This window comes from Beta vulgaris, chromosome 8 (assembly GCF_026745355.1).
Source record: "Beta vulgaris subsp. vulgaris cultivar EL10 chromosome 8, EL10.2, whole genome shotgun sequence".
In the NCBI taxonomy this organism is placed as follows: Eukaryota; Viridiplantae; Streptophyta; class Magnoliopsida; order Caryophyllales; family Amaranthaceae; genus Beta; species Beta vulgaris.
In genome coordinates, this window is record NC_079209.1 from 762764 (window position 1) to 782795 (window position 20032).

At 35.3% G+C, this 20032-nt stretch overlaps 2 protein-coding genes across 3 annotated transcripts; one reads left to right on the forward strand and one right to left on the reverse strand.

Moving 5' to 3' along the window:
* Nucleotides 1-8: 8 nt before the first annotated feature.
* On the reverse strand, nt 9-9729 carry LOC104900501 (O-fucosyltransferase 8). 2 transcript variants are annotated; one of them, XM_010687922.4, is made up of 10 exons: nt 9437-9729; nt 5693-5782; nt 5472-5571; nt 5134-5204; nt 3378-3466; nt 2726-2846; nt 2493-2636; nt 1750-2084; nt 1422-1662; nt 9-512 (listed from the first exon to the last, which is right to left on the reverse strand). In XM_010687922.4, the coding sequence occupies exons 1-10, from the start codon at nt 9533-9535 to the stop codon at nt 204-206; spliced, it is 1599 nt and encodes a 532-aa protein (XP_010686224.2). In that variant the 5' UTR covers nt 9536-9729; the 3' UTR covers nt 9-203. The 2 variants fall into 2 exon arrangements, with proteins under 2 accessions (XP_010686224.2, XP_010686223.2); XM_010687921.4 differs by lacking the exon at nt 9437-9729 and adding an exon at nt 8592-9140.
* A 4571-nt stretch (nt 9730-14300) lies between these two features.
* On the forward strand, nt 14301-19539 carry LOC104900502 (shaggy-related protein kinase eta). The gene is made up of 12 exons (XM_010687924.4): nt 14301-14468; nt 14990-15082; nt 15728-15787; nt 15872-16144; nt 16229-16303; nt 16381-16437; nt 16869-17009; nt 17121-17171; nt 17282-17377; nt 17654-17737; nt 17872-17973; nt 18956-19539. Exons 1-12 carry the CDS (start codon nt 14454-14456, stop codon nt 19049-19051), a joined length of 1143 nt encoding a protein of 380 aa, XP_010686226.1. The 5' UTR covers nt 14301-14453; the 3' UTR covers nt 19052-19539.
* The last annotated feature ends 493 nt before the right edge of the window (nt 19540-20032 follow it).

Below are 20032 nucleotides of genomic sequence, written 5' to 3' on the forward strand. Positions count from 1 at the left end.
TCAGAAGATACTATAAGGCATTGCCTAAATTTAATCATCATTACCAAAAGAATTCAGAAGCATTTACATCAGTAACCTGGTAAGTGAGGGAAAAAAAACAAAACTGTGCTCCCCTATCAGCAACCTCCCATCCAAAAAGAAAAAGGTTGGGGGGGGGGGGTCTCTTGTCCTGGCTTATTGAACATAATGATTATATACAGTGTCTAGCGGGATTTGCACATACATTCGGGACTCCTGGGTTGCCGATAAATGCTTTGCCCATACCGTCTCACATGAACTCTTTGACCTTCTTCAATCATTTTCTTTACCCTTAGCTGAAAGGTGTTCCATGATATGGTGTCATTTTGTAGCAATATAGCTGAAAGCCTCTTTTTGTTTGGCCGCAACGTAGGAGCATGACCACCTCCAAAATATGTACGAAATCCAGAAACCAAAGACGATAGTTGGCTTCCCGAGTCAGTCATGGCAAAATCATCAGCAGTTGCACATGCTATGAAGTCCAGTGCAGCTAGCTGCAGGAAACAATAATGAAACTTTTTGGTTCTATCTACAAAAAGTATTGTCGAGTTTCATAGTGAATTGAAGCATTTTCCTCCTAATTTCTTTACTTGATTTTGTACTTCTGTTCCAAGGAATTTCAATTTAAAAAGAAATCCTTCTTATCAAGTGACCTTCTCTGGAGTACAAAATTGTTCTTGGGAATTTACAAGCTTCTTAGGCTTCATGTGGTAAATATAGTTGTTAATGGAAGTTACTCTTATCAGATGGTTTCTTTAGTTCTTTGGGAGCAGATTGCTACAGTTCCCTGCCTAATGAGATTTACGAGCTGTATTTCTTTCATAGTAATGTTAGAATAAGGAGAAAGGCTGTCAAAATAAACACAGAAAAATATATAAGAGGGCTTAGAAGATGTGTGGTTCTTTTGATTTTTTTTTGAAGCATTACAAGATGTGTGATGAATATTGTAACACCACTTAAATTGGAATGGTTGAAGAATGCTTTAAAAGGGTTTGATGGTATCTTTAAGTTGCATCTTTCTACCTGGAACTGGAAGTTTATATGCTAAGATAGTCTGTTAAGTGTGCTTGGTTGGATGTAATGTGGAATGAGAGACCTTTTGAAAGTTTTTATATGCTATGCGTCAAGACTAAGGGCGTTAGAAGGGTAGCATTCGATATGTATAGGCATCTGCAAGCAGTACATGGTAATGATCTGCAACTTATGCTCGGGCCAATGTGTTAATTTGAGGCTTATTACTTGCGTCAAAAGTGAAAAGAGAGCCTGGGTGCTGACTTGTTTTAACATTTTGGAACTTAGATGTGTAAATTATATACATTGGTGTGGCCTCTCAGATAAAAGAACACATTTAAAAACTTTCTAACAAAGTAAGCTTTCTGAATAAGAAGTTTTCAACAGCTTACCTGAGAAGAGAAATTCCTAAAAGGCTCAATTTCACTGGAAGCCAGAAGATCTTCCTTGGTTACCAAATTTGGATAAAGGCTTGTGAAAGGCTTCATCCTTGACTTCCCATCATATATTTGAGACCCAGCAAGATATATGTATGTACCACGCTCTAAACCGAGTCCAGCAAGAAGAAGACCTGCCTCCTCTGGAGTCAAGGGACATCGTCCAGAGATTCTTAATTCTTCGGGAGATACGGGCCTAAAGCGGCAAAGATATAAATATGTAATTAGAATCAACAGGTTATAATAGAAGGCTTAACATCTGGAAACAAGAATGCTAACGCACCTCAAGCCCTTAAGTCGTTGAAGGAGTAATGGAAAATGAGTTTCTCTATAAGCTTGAAGTTCTTTTCTTTCACTTTCACCGCCACCAAATTCACAAAGGGAATAGGCCACCATATCCACTTCAAATCTCAAATGTAGAGCAAGATACTTGGATGGACCTTTACTCGAGTCATGGCTTCTTGAATAATTATCCGGCATAAAGTTTCCCAGCAGTTCCTTGTCTATCCTATTTCTCGATGAATCGTATTCCCTTATTCTTCTTACTAAAAGTGATCCAGCTTCTTGTATTTTTGGCACAAATTTCAAAGCATGAAAATTGCATTTACATCTCAGTTTCTGCAATAAATATGATATATCAGTATGCGAGGAATTCTAATCATTTATTAAGCGAACAACTGAGCACCAATGATCAAGTATCTTCAACAGCAAGAAAAAAACAGTTGTTTTCACCAAGGAAGCAAGACTAAAACCCTTCTTGAGGGAGTGCTTAGTATTTAGGACTGACTTCCAAATGTTTGCTACAGAAGGTGGAGAAGTAGTTCAACTTGTAACAAGCTAAACATATTTACATCTGGATGATATGAACAACAAATTTGGTTCAATGAAAACGGTGAAACTAAAAATGATGATCATGATGTTAATGAAAAGTATCATCTCCACAGATATGTTGGAAAAAACACTTCGAGTAGGATTTCAGTATGGAAGAATTTTCCATTAAAAAAAAGATGGAAGTAAATTCTCAACCTGAAGATTGTGAGGTAGTGGATCAAATCCAAAACGGTTTCCAAATCCAAGTAGATGAACAACACCGTTTTGCAGTAGGACGGGAAGCACAAGTCTTACATAATCACTTGGCTTTGCTTCCTTCACAAGATGCGCATCAGTGATCTAAAACGAATGGAAGATAGTAAGATTCCACACATATGTAGTCCATTTCCAAAGATCAATAATTGCAAGCAACTAACAAAGTAACTTACTACACTACCGATTGCTTCAAGGTCTACTGATCTCAAATGTGGAGGGAGGTCCTTGGTAATGGCTACGTCATCTTTCAATGTGTTGATGAAATGCTCGTCTTGATAGATATCACCAAACTGGCTGTCATTTTAGTTATCATAGTACAGATTAGCAACAAGTAATACAGATTTTATTGAAGCCCATCTAATACATTTTTGTATAATGGTGCCTACACAAACATATTTTATTGACCAATTTCATGAAAACTTTTTGTCTCAGATTAGTGAAACACAATACACCACTATCAGACTATCAGTGAGATTTTGGAGAGATCATGATGTAAAGTCTAAATGCTGGTCCCTTGAAATTCTCTTTAAGGAATAAAGGTCAACGTACTATTATCTGGATGTTACCACTTGCAGGTATGTGTGAATTTGTACTAGAAAGGAAACAAAAGCTGGGGGAGGGAATCATGTGAAATAGGAGTATTTAACATTTAAGCAGCCACCAATTTTTGATTCAAGATATGTCAACACAAATAGGAAAATTCATTTTTTCTTCTCCTTTTTCCTTTTATTTTGCCGGGGAAGGGTTACATTGGGAAGCAGAAAGTGGAAAGAGATGAATGTGAATGCTACAAACAATATTTGCACGAATAAGACGTAATCACACCTTGGATCCTTCCAGACACTGCTATACAGAAATCTTGGGACAACTAAAGTTGCATTGAGCAAAGATGCCACTGCAACAGCATTGCAAACCTGTAGACATCCAAACTACCCCATCAGGGTTCTGGTTTCTGAAACAGAGTGCTTAACAATAGACAGGTTCCTATTTAAAGACAGAAGACATAACCATAATATGCATTTTAACTGCAAAGCAGATAACAAAGGTGCATGGTCAGGCTCTTTGTTGCTTCATACACCACTTATGTTGCCGACTTGCCGTGCCTGAGTTTGACATGCAATTTACACCTCAAACGCATAAGAAGCCTTAAGTGTTGACCCTCAGAACATTATACAAAAACATACAATATGTTTCTGAATGTGTCAGATAAAATGTCTCCGAAGAGATTCCTGAATGTGTCCAATACTTCTAATGAGAACACCTTTTCGTGTCCGGGTAACAAAGCATTGTGTTTTTTTTTTTAACTATTTTGTTACAGTTTGGTCGTAATTGAGTTCAAGCAATTAGGTGACCTCATGTTTCAGCAAAAATAAGGCTATGTTCTCGTCACCTGAAATAAGGTGATTTGATTTGAATTCTTTTTAATTTGGTCCTCTGTGGCCTGAATCAATGTGGTCTGATTTGGTCTGGTATAGTATTGCAGTCTAAACTTGACCATATTATTAATCCAATTTATATGAAATACATATTCATGTGAGATCTTGTTGGATTCGTCTCAACATGTAGTTTTCAAAAATCTAATTTTTATCATTTTTCCTACTACGAAATTTGAAATATTTTGTAATTAGTAAAAGGTACTGAGAAGGTCTGATCTTATCTTATCTGGTCTAGATTATTCTAGTCTGGTCTAGTTCGATCTAAATTTAATAAGGATAAGTAATAAGTTTGAAATGAGGTGAATAGAACATAGCCTAAACCCTTTCGGCCTTGCATTAATTTTTTTAAAGGTGAGACCATATTATATATTAAACTATATGTTATGTCCTTAGAAAGCACCTCTTTAAATTTATAAAAGAGATGACCTGAAGATCACTTAAAGAGTACCTAACATTCATTTGATGGTGCAGTGTCCAAGAAAACTCACTAGGCTTCTTAGGCTTGGAGCAAAATTATTGTGATGCTGGAATCAATATAACCGGGCAATATATGACAAAATTTCAGCTGATGTCTGGGAGTTACTGAGTTTCCGGGAAAAATGTCTTGTTAGCTTAAGAAAGGTTCGTCTCTTTGCAATACAAAATACAAGTCATAGTGATCCATCTACCCTTGCCTCCTAATAAGCTCTCTGTTGAAATTTTCTTTTATCTTTTCATTGTTTCAATGTACTTTTTCATCAAGAGCTTTGCAAATAGATTTAGCAAAGTTGGTCTAGATTCTAATTATCTGAGTACAGTGTTAGATGATCATCACTCAAGAACTCCTTTACTAGAATCCCTGAGAAAGGTTAAAAATTTTCAAGGCTCCACATTGCACATTAAGGGAGCCTGCTACCTGCCATAGCTAATAATTGGAAGAAGAAAATGCCCACCTCTGGTGTCAGTCACACAGCATCTAAAAAAGATAGTGAGGACTGCCTCTTGCAAGGTGAGGTACTTGCAGATTCACTCAATTGGCAAAGAGGGTGTTTTGAGTAGTGGTCACAGGTTAACTGCCAATTATCTAACAGAAAATCACTCAATTCTGTTCTAACAGACCTGAAAAACTGGAGAGATTGTGAAAATAAGAGAAGTTGTGCACTTACGGCAACTCTTTGTTGATTAAGACCACCATTTGCACTGACTAATAGATATCCATTGCTTTTTTTAGGACTTTCTGCACCATGAGATAGAAAGAGAAATATTAGTTATGCCTGAATAAGTACAGTGTACACATAAGACATCCCATCATAAACTGATGTTACCCCATTCAGTAAAGGTATCTATTAGCATATGCATCCACCTTGCTGTGCTTATTGCGAAGATGTCAAAGGATGTTGCTAAAATGCTAAAGCAGGAGACTCAAAAAGGAAGATTTAATGCGGGGGGGGGGGGGGGGGGGAGATGAATAAAGCCTGGCATAGTTTTAAAAAAGTGCAGATACCTTTATCCTTTGGTGTTTGTCTATCTGCACAAGGTTTCCATGCTGATGCTCGTGAAGAGGGTTCGTTCCATGGATTACTTGAATCATGTCCAAACTCTTTCTGCATCATCAATACAGTTTTACATATTTCACCAAAATAAGTGCACACAGAGGGATAAAAAGAAGCATATGAGGAAAGCAATAAAATAACAAGAGCTTTGGTGTAGGTACTCAAAAAGAACCTGTGCAAGAGAAGCAGAGGCCAAATTCAGAAGACGATCATACATCAGCAATGGAGAACTTCCTTTCTTTCCCGAAATATCTTTAGCGTCCTTCAATGAGCATATGCAAAATTATAGCAAGTCAATTAGCATCTCTCCAGCTTAGGTGCCTAAGCAATTTTTAAAATTCAAATATATAAAAATAAATAAGCAACTGCATCAGTGCCAGGGGGATAAGATAATAGAGACTGAAGTTCAAAAGCATAGATATGTAGTTAAGTAGAACAATCGTCTAAAACCTGTTCGCTGCAGAGAACAACTAGTAAACAAAAAATAAGTTCAGATTCATTATTAAAAGGAACAAGGAATTTTGTTAGAGCAGCCTTATACATCTGTACTTCAACAGTAAGCAACTCTTCCATGATTTCGCTCGACCCAATCAAACAGAGCATATTGCAGACTGCAGACAGACATGAATTAGTGATTTCCTCATTTGTCAAAGATGTCTAAGATGTAGGAACTGGATCAGTAATTTCTCAGTTCTCAAAGATGTCTTAGAAATGAATGGGCTTGTGGCAGCCAAGTGAAGAGCAACACCAAAGGGTCATCACAAAAAAAATTGGGTAGAAAACCAACAAGTAGGATAGTAGATAACTAGATATCCTTGATCCCAAAATTGATTCAGCAATTATTGATAACTAAAACAATTATCCAACTGGTATAATCATGATATATGACCGAAGTCGTCATCTATGATAGTCAAAAACTATAAGTGGTCTCATCATTTAACCTAATGTAGCAATCAATTCTAAAGAAAGGCATTGCATAAGAATTTCCTCAATTTGATCTTTGGCCCGCTTCTACTGATCATCAACTGTTAAAAAGTATTGCAACACATTAGCCAAATAACATTACTGGCCATATTTTGAGTCACGGAGCAGCAAAAACTACTTCTACTGAGAATGACCAAGGTGGGTTCTTGTTAATGCAAAAGATTTTGTTCATAAAGACTAAGGTGAGAGTCACGATTAAATATATTCATTGAGTTTCCAGGACATTGTTACAATCATCTAGTGGTGAAATAAGATGCTTATACCAGCTCCAGTATTCCTATATTTTTCATAAAGACTAACGTGTAGCTCTCTGAAACCATAGGTCAAAAACCATTGTTGAGAGTACCACAGATAAACCTCAGTGAAATGGGCATCTTTGCCATTGATGAGACATGCTCTAGAACATCCTACTTATGCTTGCCAATTTGTGAATATAAATCCAACGCCATGACTAAATCTAAGGAATTCGGAGGCTCGAGATTCGAGAACAAAGACTGCGAGAAAGATAAGCGTTTAAAATTCCATTTCGACCTATATCAAAGGAAACACAATGTAATGTACACTCAAGTAGCTATTTCCAGATTTTCTCTGTTGTACAAAGTGTTGATCATTATGACATGACTTATAAGTGTCGTCAACATTGGCTACAACAAAGATGCTTTTTAGGATGTGTAATCAAAATAGGAGAGACAAAGTTAACAATAAAGACATCCGCAAAAAAGAAAGGTGCGAGTGGCCTCAAATGAATGAAGTGAGAAGCAACGTGTACATCATTCAGGCACGTAAAGAGTAGGCAGTTTAAAATTTATGATGGCCAATTGCGGAGGTGTGAGAGAATCATTCGAGGGTTGCAACTTTAAAGAGAGGTATAGGAAGACCAAGAAATATTGAGGGGAGATGATTAGGCCGGCTTACCGCCTACCACTTACCACTTATATGACCTTGATGGGACTTTGTTCCACACTAGGATGAAAATCATACGTATTCTACTGATACTACTATAATACACTTTAAATTGCTACTTCGGTCATCACAGATTCTTTTTACTACAAAACTTTCGAAACAGCCACTTAATTGTGAGTGAATATAGCTAAGAGTACTTTCACAATTTACATCATACCCTCCTCGACTCCAATCAATAGCAAGATTCATGCTGAGTGGTGATTTTGAAGAAATAATGTTTTCTAATAGCATATTGTAACAATTTAGATAGAAAAGGAAAAGAAACAAAAGAAAAGATGCTTTCAAAAGGGACACAAATCACCCAAGAGAAAATAACACTTCCTATCATGTCTAGCCTTCCAACTAATTAAACAGGTTGGTTGTTCACCAATTGCTAGATAAAGTAATAACTGAAGCATTATCCAGGCTCCAATGTTTATATACTTGGATCGCCTGTCCATCTAGAATCTCACGAAAGGAAAAACCTTTAAAAACACAGTCTAGTGCACTAGATCCATGTGAAAGGACTACTAATACAGTCCTTAATGGCGCTACTATTCTCCTTTTGCATAATTTTAATAGTTTTTAACTGCTATGTTGTAAGCTATCTCTGCAATTCTTGTTTGGTAAGGCTTATTTACATATACTATATCTCTGCAAACTCCACCGAATGTCAAGATTAACACTTGGAATTGATGTAGTTGTTTTAAGAAAATTTTCTAGGAGGGTTGCAGAATATTTTTCTGTGAGGGGCATAGTTTACTCCTAAGTCCTAAGGTACAAATTACATCGTCCTAGTAGTGCTAGCTAACCAACTGGCCAGCTGAGACATTTGATTTGTAGCTAATGTGTGAAATGAAGTTTAAACAATGCTTCCTAGGTGTTCACATTTATATTTTCCTCAGTCGCATAAACAAAAGTCAAAAGAATTTCTGTTCAGAAAACTGGAAGTGTGGAGCATACCAAGTCAGAACCATGTCATCGAAATTTAAGCAAATTCAAAGCAAGCAGCAATAAATCTGGTATTGACTTTCAACAGATACTAAAGCTTGCCTTCAATCTTAAACTACTTCTCAAGACACTCAAAATATTGGGGGAGAAAAAGCTACTGAAGATGAAACAAATCAAAACATGCAGTCCAGTACCTTCCATGTGCTTGTTTCTAAAACCGAACTTTTGTGATAATTCGCAGAATCAAAATCCACAAACATGACAGAATCTAACCAAAAGAAGAAACCCATCAACCCAATAGCAAAACCAATTAACCTTAAATGTCGATGAACCCAATTCTGCCTCTTTCCCCCATACACTCCTTTAGAAATTGCTTGCTTTGCTGCTATAGTACTAATCGTATTACCCTTTAGACTACCGAGCAAATAAGTCTTGCTCCAATGATAATCCAACCCTGGAATCCTCCTCCCTGGAAAGTGGTCGCTATAGGTGGCCGTCTGACACTCTCTCATCCCAAACAAGAAATCAAAATTAGCAGGATGAGGATGTGGACTCTTAGGTGATCCGACCTTCCCCATTTAACTTGTAATCTCTCCCTTAAACTCAACCTCCTAATAAATTTCCGTTCTTCGCCAAGAAATTGCAATTCTCTCCCCTAAATACAATCAAACACCCTTGTTTCACACGTGTTTTTCTTTTCTTTTCTCACCCACAGCACATACAAAAACAACATCCATATACCAATTCAAAGACAAGACTTTTGACAATTATTTATTACTTAAAATTCAAAAATATACACAAGAAATAGTCAAATTAGCTGAAACACAAACATCAACTTACCTAAGCAAAGATTCAAACTAAAGCTAAAACAATCAGTAGGTAGTCAGAAAACGAAATGTGCGTCAAATTCAAGCAAAAGTTCGTGAAATTTTTTAAACCTCATTTCTAACATTGCAAAAAAAATGGATTCATATACTATATACAACAATAAGTTTAACAATCAACATCAAAATTAAAGTATAGTGTTGTTGGTACTCACCGAATTCGTAAAATTGGTAGTTAGTTGGCTAGTTTTGACGGTCCAATTTAAGATTAATCGAGACGAAGGAGAGGAGAGAGAAAGATATAGAAGTAACATACCCTAAAATCAGCCAATTTGCAATTTGATTTTGAATTTGAAGTGAGAGAAAATTAGGGTTAGAAAATTGTGAAATTGAAGATGAAGAAGAAGAAAAATTGGGGGAAATTTCGGTTTTGGTGGGTCCTACCAGTGAAATTGAAGCAATTGGCGGGAATGAAAAGCAACTTCTGATGATTCTGTTACATCTTGTTGAGCTACAAATATAAACATGCATTTTTTCTGATTTTTTTTCATGTGTTTTTTTAAAAAATTTAGAAATTCTTTTAACAATAGATTTAGAAAATCAAATCGAAATTAAAAACAATTTTTTTTGAGAATTTTTGTTCACTTTAAGTAAAAAGAGAAAACGAAACTGTGATGTTAAATTTGGAAAGTTTAATATAAAATGATAAGTTTATAAACATATTTAGAAAGTATGCAATAGAAATTATTATTTTTCTGGTGGTAGAGATTTTGTTTAGTATCTTGAATGTATCATGTCGTTGATTTTATATTTAGAATAGATAAGTTCCAATGGCCAAATGTCTAACTTCACGTCTTCATGTTGAGAGATCCATCACCCATTTATAGTTATTTACAAACAATTGCTAACTAATAATTAATCAATTAACAATAATCAAGAAAAGCATGAAAGTGAGCAATAACCAAACATACCAAATAAAAGAGAAAAACAAGGAAAGAACACACAAATATTATCGTGGGAAACCCGAGTTGCGGGAGAAAACCCACGGACTTGCATTATGGAATCAATGGAGAACAGTTGTAACACCCAACCCATCCCGTAGTCGAGTATATCGTCACCAATGCGCATCCAGGACCAACAACAATCCTCAATAACCAACACAAGTTTTTTGCATTATGGAATCAATGGAGAACAATTGTAACACCCGACCATGTGTAGTCGAGTATATCGTCATCAATGCGCATCCAGGGCCAACAACTGTCCTCAATAACCCCGAAAAACTTCCCAGGAGGTCACCCATTCATAGACTACTCCCAGCCAAGCACGCTTAACTGTGGAGTAATTGAAGAAATGAGCTCTCTAAAAGAAAGATGCATCTTGTTGGAATGAGTAGTCTGTTAAATCCCTTTAAAACAATCATGAGGGATATTACAACAATGTTGAGCATACAACTCTCCCACAAACTCTCTCTCTCCTAAAACCATATAGAAAATATGAGATATCAAGTTTGAACAATGACATTGTATGGTACTCTCTCCAGAACCAGAAATAAGGCATCTAAACTCTTAAGACTAAAAACAATGTAAGGCCCATGATTAAAACTTAAGTTGCAAAAGACACATGCAGATCGATCTGTGTTTGCCCGTCCGGGCTCGAAAACCGCCTATGGGGCAAACTTATTGGAAGTTCTTATCTCAATCTGCCAAAACAGGATTATAGTCAAATGTCTCAACATATATAATTATCTTCTAAATAATTTTTATTCGTAACATTTCATATGGAGTTTTAGGTATAACATCAATATCAATTTTACTATAAATATGTAAAAGAAAATCCAGCTTTATATTAGTGGAGTAAATGATAACAAAAAGGATCATTAATGTCACTTTGATCGATTTTTTGTAGAATCACAAGGTTACTTTAGAAAAAAAATATGCGTTTGTAGAATTGTCGTAAATACGATATTATCATGTATAATTATCCATTAAGAAAGGAAAAAGCCAAAAGAAGCGTAGATGAACTTTTAAGAAAGCGAATTTTTCTATATTCTACGCCAAAGGGTTTGAAAAATCCAATGTAGGTTATGATAGTCTTTTTACAATACACTTTCTTTGTTTTTCAAAGAATGTAACATTTTGACTTTTACACTATTCATGTATCAACTTTAAACGAAAAAATTTGACCGACATATACAACAAAACTAAGTATATGTAAAGTCTTTTTCGATTTGTCTTTTAGTATACTTACAAGATATCAACTTCCTATAATTAAAGCAAAAATATAATTAGAGATATTGACGGCTAAATTTACATATTTGGTAAGCGTTTAAGAAAAAAATGTTACATCTTTTAGAAAACGGCTGAAGTAGATGAAAAAATTGTTTGTGATAGGATGTGTTCATTCAATGTTGTCCTTAATCTTACCACAAGTCTCCCCGTAGTGGCCCAAAAAAAGAAGTATATTATTTTTAAAAAAATAAAAAACAAGCATTGGTGTAATGGACTAGCCGATTAGTGATAGGGACAACGTAGGTCCAAATTATACTTTGACAATTTGACGCATGAAAATGGACACAAGCACACATTTCCACGCCCTATCTAGACCAACAATTCACCATTCTTGTAATAAACCCAACTCTATGGGCTCATGGTTCACTCTCAACAAATAGTAAGGGTTAAGGACCAAAAAATAGAAAGACAAGGAAGAAACTCAAAACCTATAATCAGATTCAGAGGTGATACAAATAAAACTAGATCATTATTTGATGCTTGACTGTTTTTTATTTTTATTTTATTTTTCAAGAGAGTCTCAAATGAGCAATGATAAAAAAACCTTGAATATGCGATATATCTGGATGTTTAGTGTATATTTTCGTTGTTTATTATCTATAGCATGTTGCCTATAATACATGACACTAGCAATTTACGCACGCGATGCGTGCCTCACTTTTTTTGAACATAATTTACAACCTTTTTGGGCATAAACAAAGATAAAATTTGAACATTAGACATGTTTTTTGGGCTAGCTAAGGGCCTGTTCTCTTCGGCGAAAAACAGCTGAACTGAACTGAACTGAATTGAACTGAATTGAATTGAACTGAACTGAATTGAACTGAACTGATCTGAACTGAACTGATCTGAACTGATCTGAACTGAACTGAATTGAACTGAACTGAACTGAACTGAAATGAATAGTGATATGTGAGAGTAAAAGTATTGTCAAGAGCTGAACTGAACTGAACTGAACTGAACTGGTCTGAACTGAACTGATCTGAACTGAACTGAATTGAACTGAACTGAACTGAACTGAATTGAACTGAACTGAACTGAATTGAACTGAACTGAACTGAAAATAAGCTGGGGAGAACAGGCCCTAATTTGTTTGATTAAACCTATATCACTTAACCAAAACCATCTTTTATTATTTATTTTATTTATACGTTTTCTATGATTTTTTAAAATTAAAACTGATAAGTGATAAAAGAATGTTATGCAAATTTATTAACAAAATATTTTGTTTTAATTAAATCATTTCACTTTGTTGATTGATTGTATTTCCTTTTTGGTTTACTACTTTTTTTTTTTTGAAAGAGAAATTTCATTAATTGAAGGCCAAACGACATCTACAATAGGTATTAAAGTAAAACAAGATACAATTAAACAAGACTAAATCAAATTCGTCTTCGAAGAAACTACAATGAACCAGATCGAACAATACAACACAACCCTCTTGTATTTGCTGAATCAAGCAACTATTGATGAGGAAGTCTATCATTTTGATATAGTTTGAGAAGAACATTCTTGATCGAGTCAGGTTGACCGCATTCGAGATTACAATACCTTCATGTTGAGTTTCGAACTTCAACCAATGAGAATGATTTCTCATACCTAAAAACAAAAGAACCATAGTCACAACTCCCATAGGGGAGAAGGAGATTTCCAAAACAGAAACTAAAAACCCCATAACAGGGTTTGAGAAAATCTCATAAAGAGATACTAATTTATTGAACAAAACAAGAAAATGAATTAAAAACTGTAAATGAAAGGGGAAAAGGGGCTTACAATGGATGAAAACATCCATGGCAGCCCCTAATTGATGAAGAAGGGGTAGGGGAGGCTAGGGTTTGAGAGAGAGAAAAAGAGAAGGGAGGCTAGGGTTTTTTTTGTTTTTTGGTTTACTACTTAATTGTGTATTGATTGATCAAATATTTGATTGATATAATTTTCTTTGTTAAAATTTTAATGCTATATTTGAGTTTGATTTTCTTTTATCTTTTTTGGTATGAGTAGTTGATTACTAAGGGATAATTAAGTAAATTTATTGGGGACACCATAACTCCCCCAACCCTTATATAATAGAGATTGTAATGTGGCCATAAGTAACAATATACTTGTTTGGTCTTTCTTCACAATTCATTTAGTAGATCTTTCCCCACAAAACAAAATCCGTTTGATTCAACTTATTTTGTTTTATCTTATCTTATGGTTTATTATGTATGTCCAACATCTTATTTTATTTCATCTTATCTGATCTTATCTTAGAAGATGTTATTTTTTTTCAAATAAGTTAAAATAAGTTGAATAGAATAAAGCCTAATCCAACAAAAATCTTAAAAGATATTAATAGCTAAATCTACATATTGACAACTTGACAAGTATATACAAGTTAAAACATGGTAATTATGTCCTCCATTCCTTGTAAGTTGCAAAATGTAGAAATTTACATTTTTCGATAACTAATTTAGACTATATAAGTGTGTATCAAATACAACCTAGCAATCAAGTATTTTAATGGTGTGCTCTCTTTACCTTTTTAAAAAAAATTATAGTCTGATGAGGTCCAATCAAGACCGATTCCAAGATTTCGAAAAATTCAATATCTAATTAAGTATAACCAACATTGATCAAATCTAATCATGTATAAATATAAGGAAAAATCATAGTTAATCACTAATAAGAATTAATCAATTAGAACTAATAAGTTCAATCCAGATAATTTCAATAAGATATTGAAACTCAAACGCGAGAGAGTATGTGAATAATGCAAAAGTCATCGAGAAACGAGAATTGAAGGGAGGGGAAAGATGGGAAGGGCAAAGAGCTGGATTCACATGGGTATTGTCGTAACTGGGGTCTTCCCCTTTTCTCTCTCCTCGGCTAACTCCATTTTCATGCTTTTCTGAAAACACTCTTTTCCCTCTTTTTCTCTCTCCTCTTCTTCTCTCCAGCTTCCATGGCTGACGATAAGGTAATTCTTCTTATCCTCTCTCTTCCTCTTTTCTTATTTTACTTTATCGTTTGTGTGTAGATCTAGTTCCACGAATTTTGTCTGATTTTACCTTGTTTATGCTCAAACTAAGATCAATTTCGTTTGTATTTAGGGTTTCTATAACCGATCTATCACTGGATCTTGATTTACTTGTTTTGTTGTTGTGATGAAGTCAATTTTTGTTCCTTTTTTTGGATATTATTGTTGTTCGGTTTATTTCGAGCTGTAATTTACTTGATTTTGTTTTGTTTTTAGATCTGAAATGTGCTTGATTTTAGTACTGTTGCAGAATTTCATGTTGGAAAAATTGGTGTACTCTTATTTTGAACTGTAAATTTCTCGTTCTGATTCAGGACTTCAGGTTTTAGAGCGTTTAATTGAGGCATATTAGGTTTATTTATGACTTGTTGATTTTGGTTCATGAGATTTTATTTTGTTTTGTGTTAGATTTGTATATGTGTGGCATCTGATGTTAGAAATTGAATTGATTTTTGGTGCAGGAGCTGTCTTCTACAGTGGTAGACAGCAACGGTGCTGTTACTGGACACATTATTTCGACGACAATCGGTGGTAAAAATGGCGAACCTAAACAGGTGTGTAGTGTACTCTGTGTTGGTTATTGGATCTCTTAAAAATCTGAACAAAATTTTTGCTTGTCGTGGTGTAAAAATGATTTCTCTGCCTTTGTAATAATTTAGCTTCTATACTTATGCTTGAGACCGTTGATGCTATACTCCCTCCGGCCTCCGTTTCTATTTAATATACTGACTTTCCTTTGGGGGAGAACCAAGGAGGAAGTTTAAAAGTGAGAGAACTAGAAAGCGAGAGAGAAACTAAAAAGGTGGAGTGAGAAATTATAAGGTGGGTTATTATATTAAGAAGTGGATTAAAAATAAAGTAGATGGAAGTATGGGATATGTTACCAAATATAGAAAAACAATAGTTTGTAGATTAAAAAGAAACGAATCAAAAAGGAAAGTGTGCAGGTGAAAAAGAAACGGAGGGAGTAGTGTTTTATTTATTTAAGCTACCAGCATGAGTTGTTATCAATTGGAGAATGGTAGTGGAGGACTTATGTACTCCTAATCTCCTATATCCTACTTGGAATCATTTTAGAATGTGAGATATTATCAATGATATTTCTTATTTGAGTGTTTTAGGATGTAGATGTGTGCGTTATTAAGTTGGTCAGTTGTTCCCTTATGTGCCTTTGTTAAACCTATCTATTTTTCTCGCAGACCATCAGTTACATGGCAGAAAGAGTTGTGGGCACTGGATCTTTTGGAATTGTATTTCAGGTGAATATATAAATCTCTATAATCTATTTAGGTCTTGAAGGGGAATTGCTTTAAATTTTTTTGTTTGATATTGTCTTTATTAAGGCAAAATGCTTGGAAACCGGAGAGACAGTAGCAATTAAGAAGGTGCTGCAAGATAGAAGGTATAAGAACCGTGAGTTGCAGTTGATGCGAGTGTTGGACCATCCGAATGTGATTTCGCTCAAGCACTGTTTCTTCTCAACCACTAGTAAAGATGAGCTTTTCCTCAACTTGGTGATGGAGTATGTCCCAGAGACCATGTATCGGGTTTTGAAACACTATAGTAGTGCTAGCCAAAGAATGCCACTGCTCTACATAAAATTGTACACATATCAGGTATGTTTTATCCTATATGTATGCTTTGGAGCTGCTAAATTTCTGTTGAGGTGTCAAATCTAATGTGTAGTAGTCGCATTGCAGATCTTTAGAGGTTTGGCTTATCTGCACAACGTTCCTGGAGTTTGCCATAGAGATTTGAAGCCTCAAAATGTCTTGGTATGTTTGTTTTCTATTCATGCTTTCCAATTAATGTTTCAAAGACAAGCTGAATATGAAGCAAGTGAATTCTGCAGGTTGATCCCCTAACTCACCAAGTGAAAATATGCGATTTCGGAAGTGCCAAAGTCCTTGTATGTCAATCTTCCTTTTCCGCTCTTTGTTTACTAAGCAATATATGTTTGTCGGAGTCTTAAATGATACACCGTTATGGAGGCATGTATTCTCCCTGTAAATTGTGATCTGTTCTGCAACCAATGGTGGATTAAATTACCCTCATAATGCTTCATCTCTTTTATTTATTTAATTCATTTGTAGTCATCTTCTATACTGTCTCACTATCTTTTCTATTAATGGGTAAGGTGATGATTGATTCTGAGTATACTATTGTGTATCTGTTGTGCCATTTACAAAATTAATTTTCCACATCATATTTAAGAAGTCTTCAGGAGAATTTCTTTACTCTTCTCCACCACTTCTCTCTTCTTCCGGAGAGGTGATGGAGGAGGAAGTCAGGAAACACCTTAATTTTGTTTATTTAACATCTGCTTTATTTCCTACTCAGGTCAAGGGTGAAGCCAACATCTCATACATTTGCTCTCGGTTCTATCGAGCTCCTGAGCTTATTTTTGGTGCCACTGAGTATACATCCTCAATTGATATATGGTCTGCTGGCTGTGTTCTCGCTGAACTTTTGCTGGGTCAGGTGAGCCTTTTCTTTTATGGTTGTTCACCTTCATTTCGAGGATTCTTCAGAGATGTGATATTTATGTGTATGGAGCATGCTCATGAATTTGTGTTCTTTGGATTATTCCAGCCATTATTTCCAGGGGAGAACGCGGTTGATCAGCTTGTTGAGATCATCAAGGTATACTTTGAGAAGTTCCAATTATGAAACTTGTGGGGATTTATGGTCATGTTGGATTTTCTTGCTTGCAATATTCTGTAATTTTGATGAAATTTCCTGTTCCTTTTAAGGTTCTTGGTACACCTACACGGGAAGAAATACGATGCATGAATCCAAATTATTCTGATTTCAGGTTTCCACAGATTAAAGCAACTCCATGGCACAAGGTATTTTACTTACGTGCCATGTTACTTATGCTGTTAGGATATTGTGAGGCCATCATATAAATTCGCTAATGCTGCTTATCTATGTAAAACTGTTTACACTTCTGCTGTTGATGTTTTAAATATCCTGCATCTTTGTAACATGTCATTGAAGAGATGATAGAAAAGGAAGAGCTTATTTATTCAATGTTCGCCCCCCCACCCCCACCCTCCAAGCTCTCTCCCCAAGTTGATTTTGTTAGGCTGAGGTAGTGTTTAATATTCTTTTTGCCAATCCAGGTTTTCCACAAACGCATGCCTCCAGAGGCCATTGATCTGACTTCAAGGCTGCTTCAGTACTCACCTAGTTTACGTTGCACTGCTGTAAGTCTTGAAGATGTTTCTCCAATTGGCACTTTTGTGATGTTGCTTTGTGGATCTTCATATGTTTCATGTCTGTAATTTTTAGGATTCAGAGTTCATTGAGGTATTAATATGGGTCATTGAATATTTTCCAGTTGGAAGCATGTGCACATCCTTTCTTTGATGAACTTCGGGAACCAAATGCTCGCCTACCTAATGGTCGTTCATTGCCTCCTCTCTTCAATTATAAACAGGAAGTATGTTCGTTATCTCATATGCCAGTGCGTTTATGTTTTTTCGTATGTTTATGTCATGGCCCCTTTTGCTCGTAAATGTGTGTAGGGCCATAGACTGTCTGTTTGATTGGTGCGTATTAAATTATTGGATATGATTCAATTATATTAGGTATAGAAAATTATGACCAAATTGATGAGCATGATAAACAATTCTTATAAATGGTGACTAGCTGCTCTTCTCAGGGGTAGCGAGGTCTCTTTTTGCAATCTGAATGTTTGTTTCCTCATTTTTGATGTCATTCAGTTATGTTTATGTGAAGCTAGAGGGAGCTTTGATTGGTGCATTCGATTGCTGAAACTATAGAGAAGTTTAAAACATGATTTTTGACCACTTTGGTGTTGAAACTGCAATTATTAATTATATTATGCCTGGAGAAAAAGTAAAAAGGCTCTGTTTACCTTCAAATGAAAAAATAAACCCTTGTAGGTTTTTGTACATCAATGATTTTATTGATTTGATAATAGAATAAAGCCAGAACATGACAATAAGTTTTTGTTGATGATTCATCTCTGGAACTTTTTCTCATCTGTTCATAAAACAAACATTAGAAGGATTTTCCAAGAAGAGGAGATTCCTATTTAGGAGTCACTTTTTACTTCGTGCAATAAATGTTTGGGTTGCCCTAGGTTTTGAATGTTGCTAGTGAAGAAATTTGAATGGATGCTTCTCTTAAAATTTGACTAGCGTAAAACTAAGCTAGCAAGTAAATCCGTTGGGGTTGGCCTTTATCTTTCTTTGATGTAGACTCCCACTTTTATACGGAAGAAAATCTTGCATATCATAAGATCATGCGAAAAAATAACTTCTGACCTGGTGTTGTGTAATATATCTAATTTAGTTTCCTTGTAACATCACACATGAGGATTGAGCAAGATTCAGATTATCATGAATTTCCGGGTAACCTGAGTTACTGATTTTGCTTGCTGTTGTTTCTTGGTGCAGCTTTCTGGAGCTTCATCAGATCTAATCAACAAATTGATTCCAGAGCACGTGAGGCGACAGCATGGTCATAATATGATGCATCCAACAGGGACATAAACATCAAAAATAGCACATACAGATGTTTTTTAGCTGGTTGATGAGTGAGATCCCTGTGGAATACCATGATCAAGATCAAGTCTCAATGTGTAGAGGCAATCCTATATAATTTTCTCAGCCAGAACGAGTGAGCAATCTATTTGCTGGACTGCCTCTGCCTGGTTTACTCGTCGCTCAATTGTTCTCACTGCCAACGTGCTTTTTTGTCTGTAAATTGTTGATAGAAAGGTCAATCTGATAATGTACTCATTCTAAGTTAGTAGAGGAGGTTGTAATTGTTTACGGTTGATTAGGAAAGACCGCTGAAGAGCGGCGGAGACAGAAAGTGTAGTTGATGGGTGTATCATGTATGATCTGTATTATGTTTCCTCTGTATGTTATCTTGTAGTTTCTCTATTTTATTGCACAAGATTGTTCTCTGTTATTATCATGTAGTTTCTCTATGTTCGCTATTATATATATATATATTATCTTTTGTACCTTGGACAGGGAGAATTGTAGTATCATTATATGAATCCTGTGAAAACTAATGTTTTCTTTCATTCTTCAGTTTATCAGGCTACTTTATGAGAGGAGAAAGCAAAATGTAAATGTGGCTTAATAGCTCTGGTTTCGTCGTTGCCATTTTCGCCATAGTGTCTGCAACCTGGTTCATTATCGGTTCTTCATGGTGTAGTTCAATCCCTGCATTTTGCTGCAGGAGATCCTTGCATTTTAACATTAGAATAGTGAGATTATTACGAGTTTTTATAGGCTTCTTGAATCCATTGCTATTTTCATGATATACATATTCTGTTGATAGGTAATAGAGTTTTAGACCATCTTTATTATTTATCAAACTTAGGTGGATGTATGCTAAATTGCTAATTGAGCATCATTAGTTTGAAAAGATTGCAATGAAATTAGCATAACCATACAAAATGTATAGTACTTCAAATATGCTATACACTCTAAATTATTGGTTGTTTTGACTTCGCACTG

What these genes read in the sequence shown, in the direction of transcription:
- LOC104900502 (XM_010687924.4), top strand. An exon ending in TGAAGCCTCAAAATGTCTTG is followed by an intron (nt 16,304 to 16,380) that starts GTATGTTTGTTT and finishes TGAATTCTGCAG; the next exon opens with GTTGATCCCCTAACTCACCA. An exon ending in CTGAACTTTTGCTGGGTCAG is followed by an intron (nt 17,010 to 17,120) that starts GTGAGCCTTTTC and finishes GGATTATTCCAG; the next exon opens with CCATTATTTCCAGGGGAGAA.
- LOC104900501 (XM_010687921.4), bottom strand. Translation starts at nt 8,975, where the DNA reads ATGGGGAAGGTCGGATCACCTAAGAGTCCACATCCTCATCCTGCTAAT. An exon ending in TTGAAGCAATCGGTAGTGTA is followed by an intron (nt 2,637 to 2,725) that starts GTAAGTTACTTT and finishes CATTCGTTTTAG; the next exon opens with ATCACTGATGCGCATCTTGT. An exon ending in CAACGACTTAAGGGCTTGAG is followed by an intron (nt 1,663 to 1,749) that starts GTGCGTTAGCAT and finishes TTGCCGCTTTAG; the next exon opens with GCCCGTATCTCCCGAAGAAT.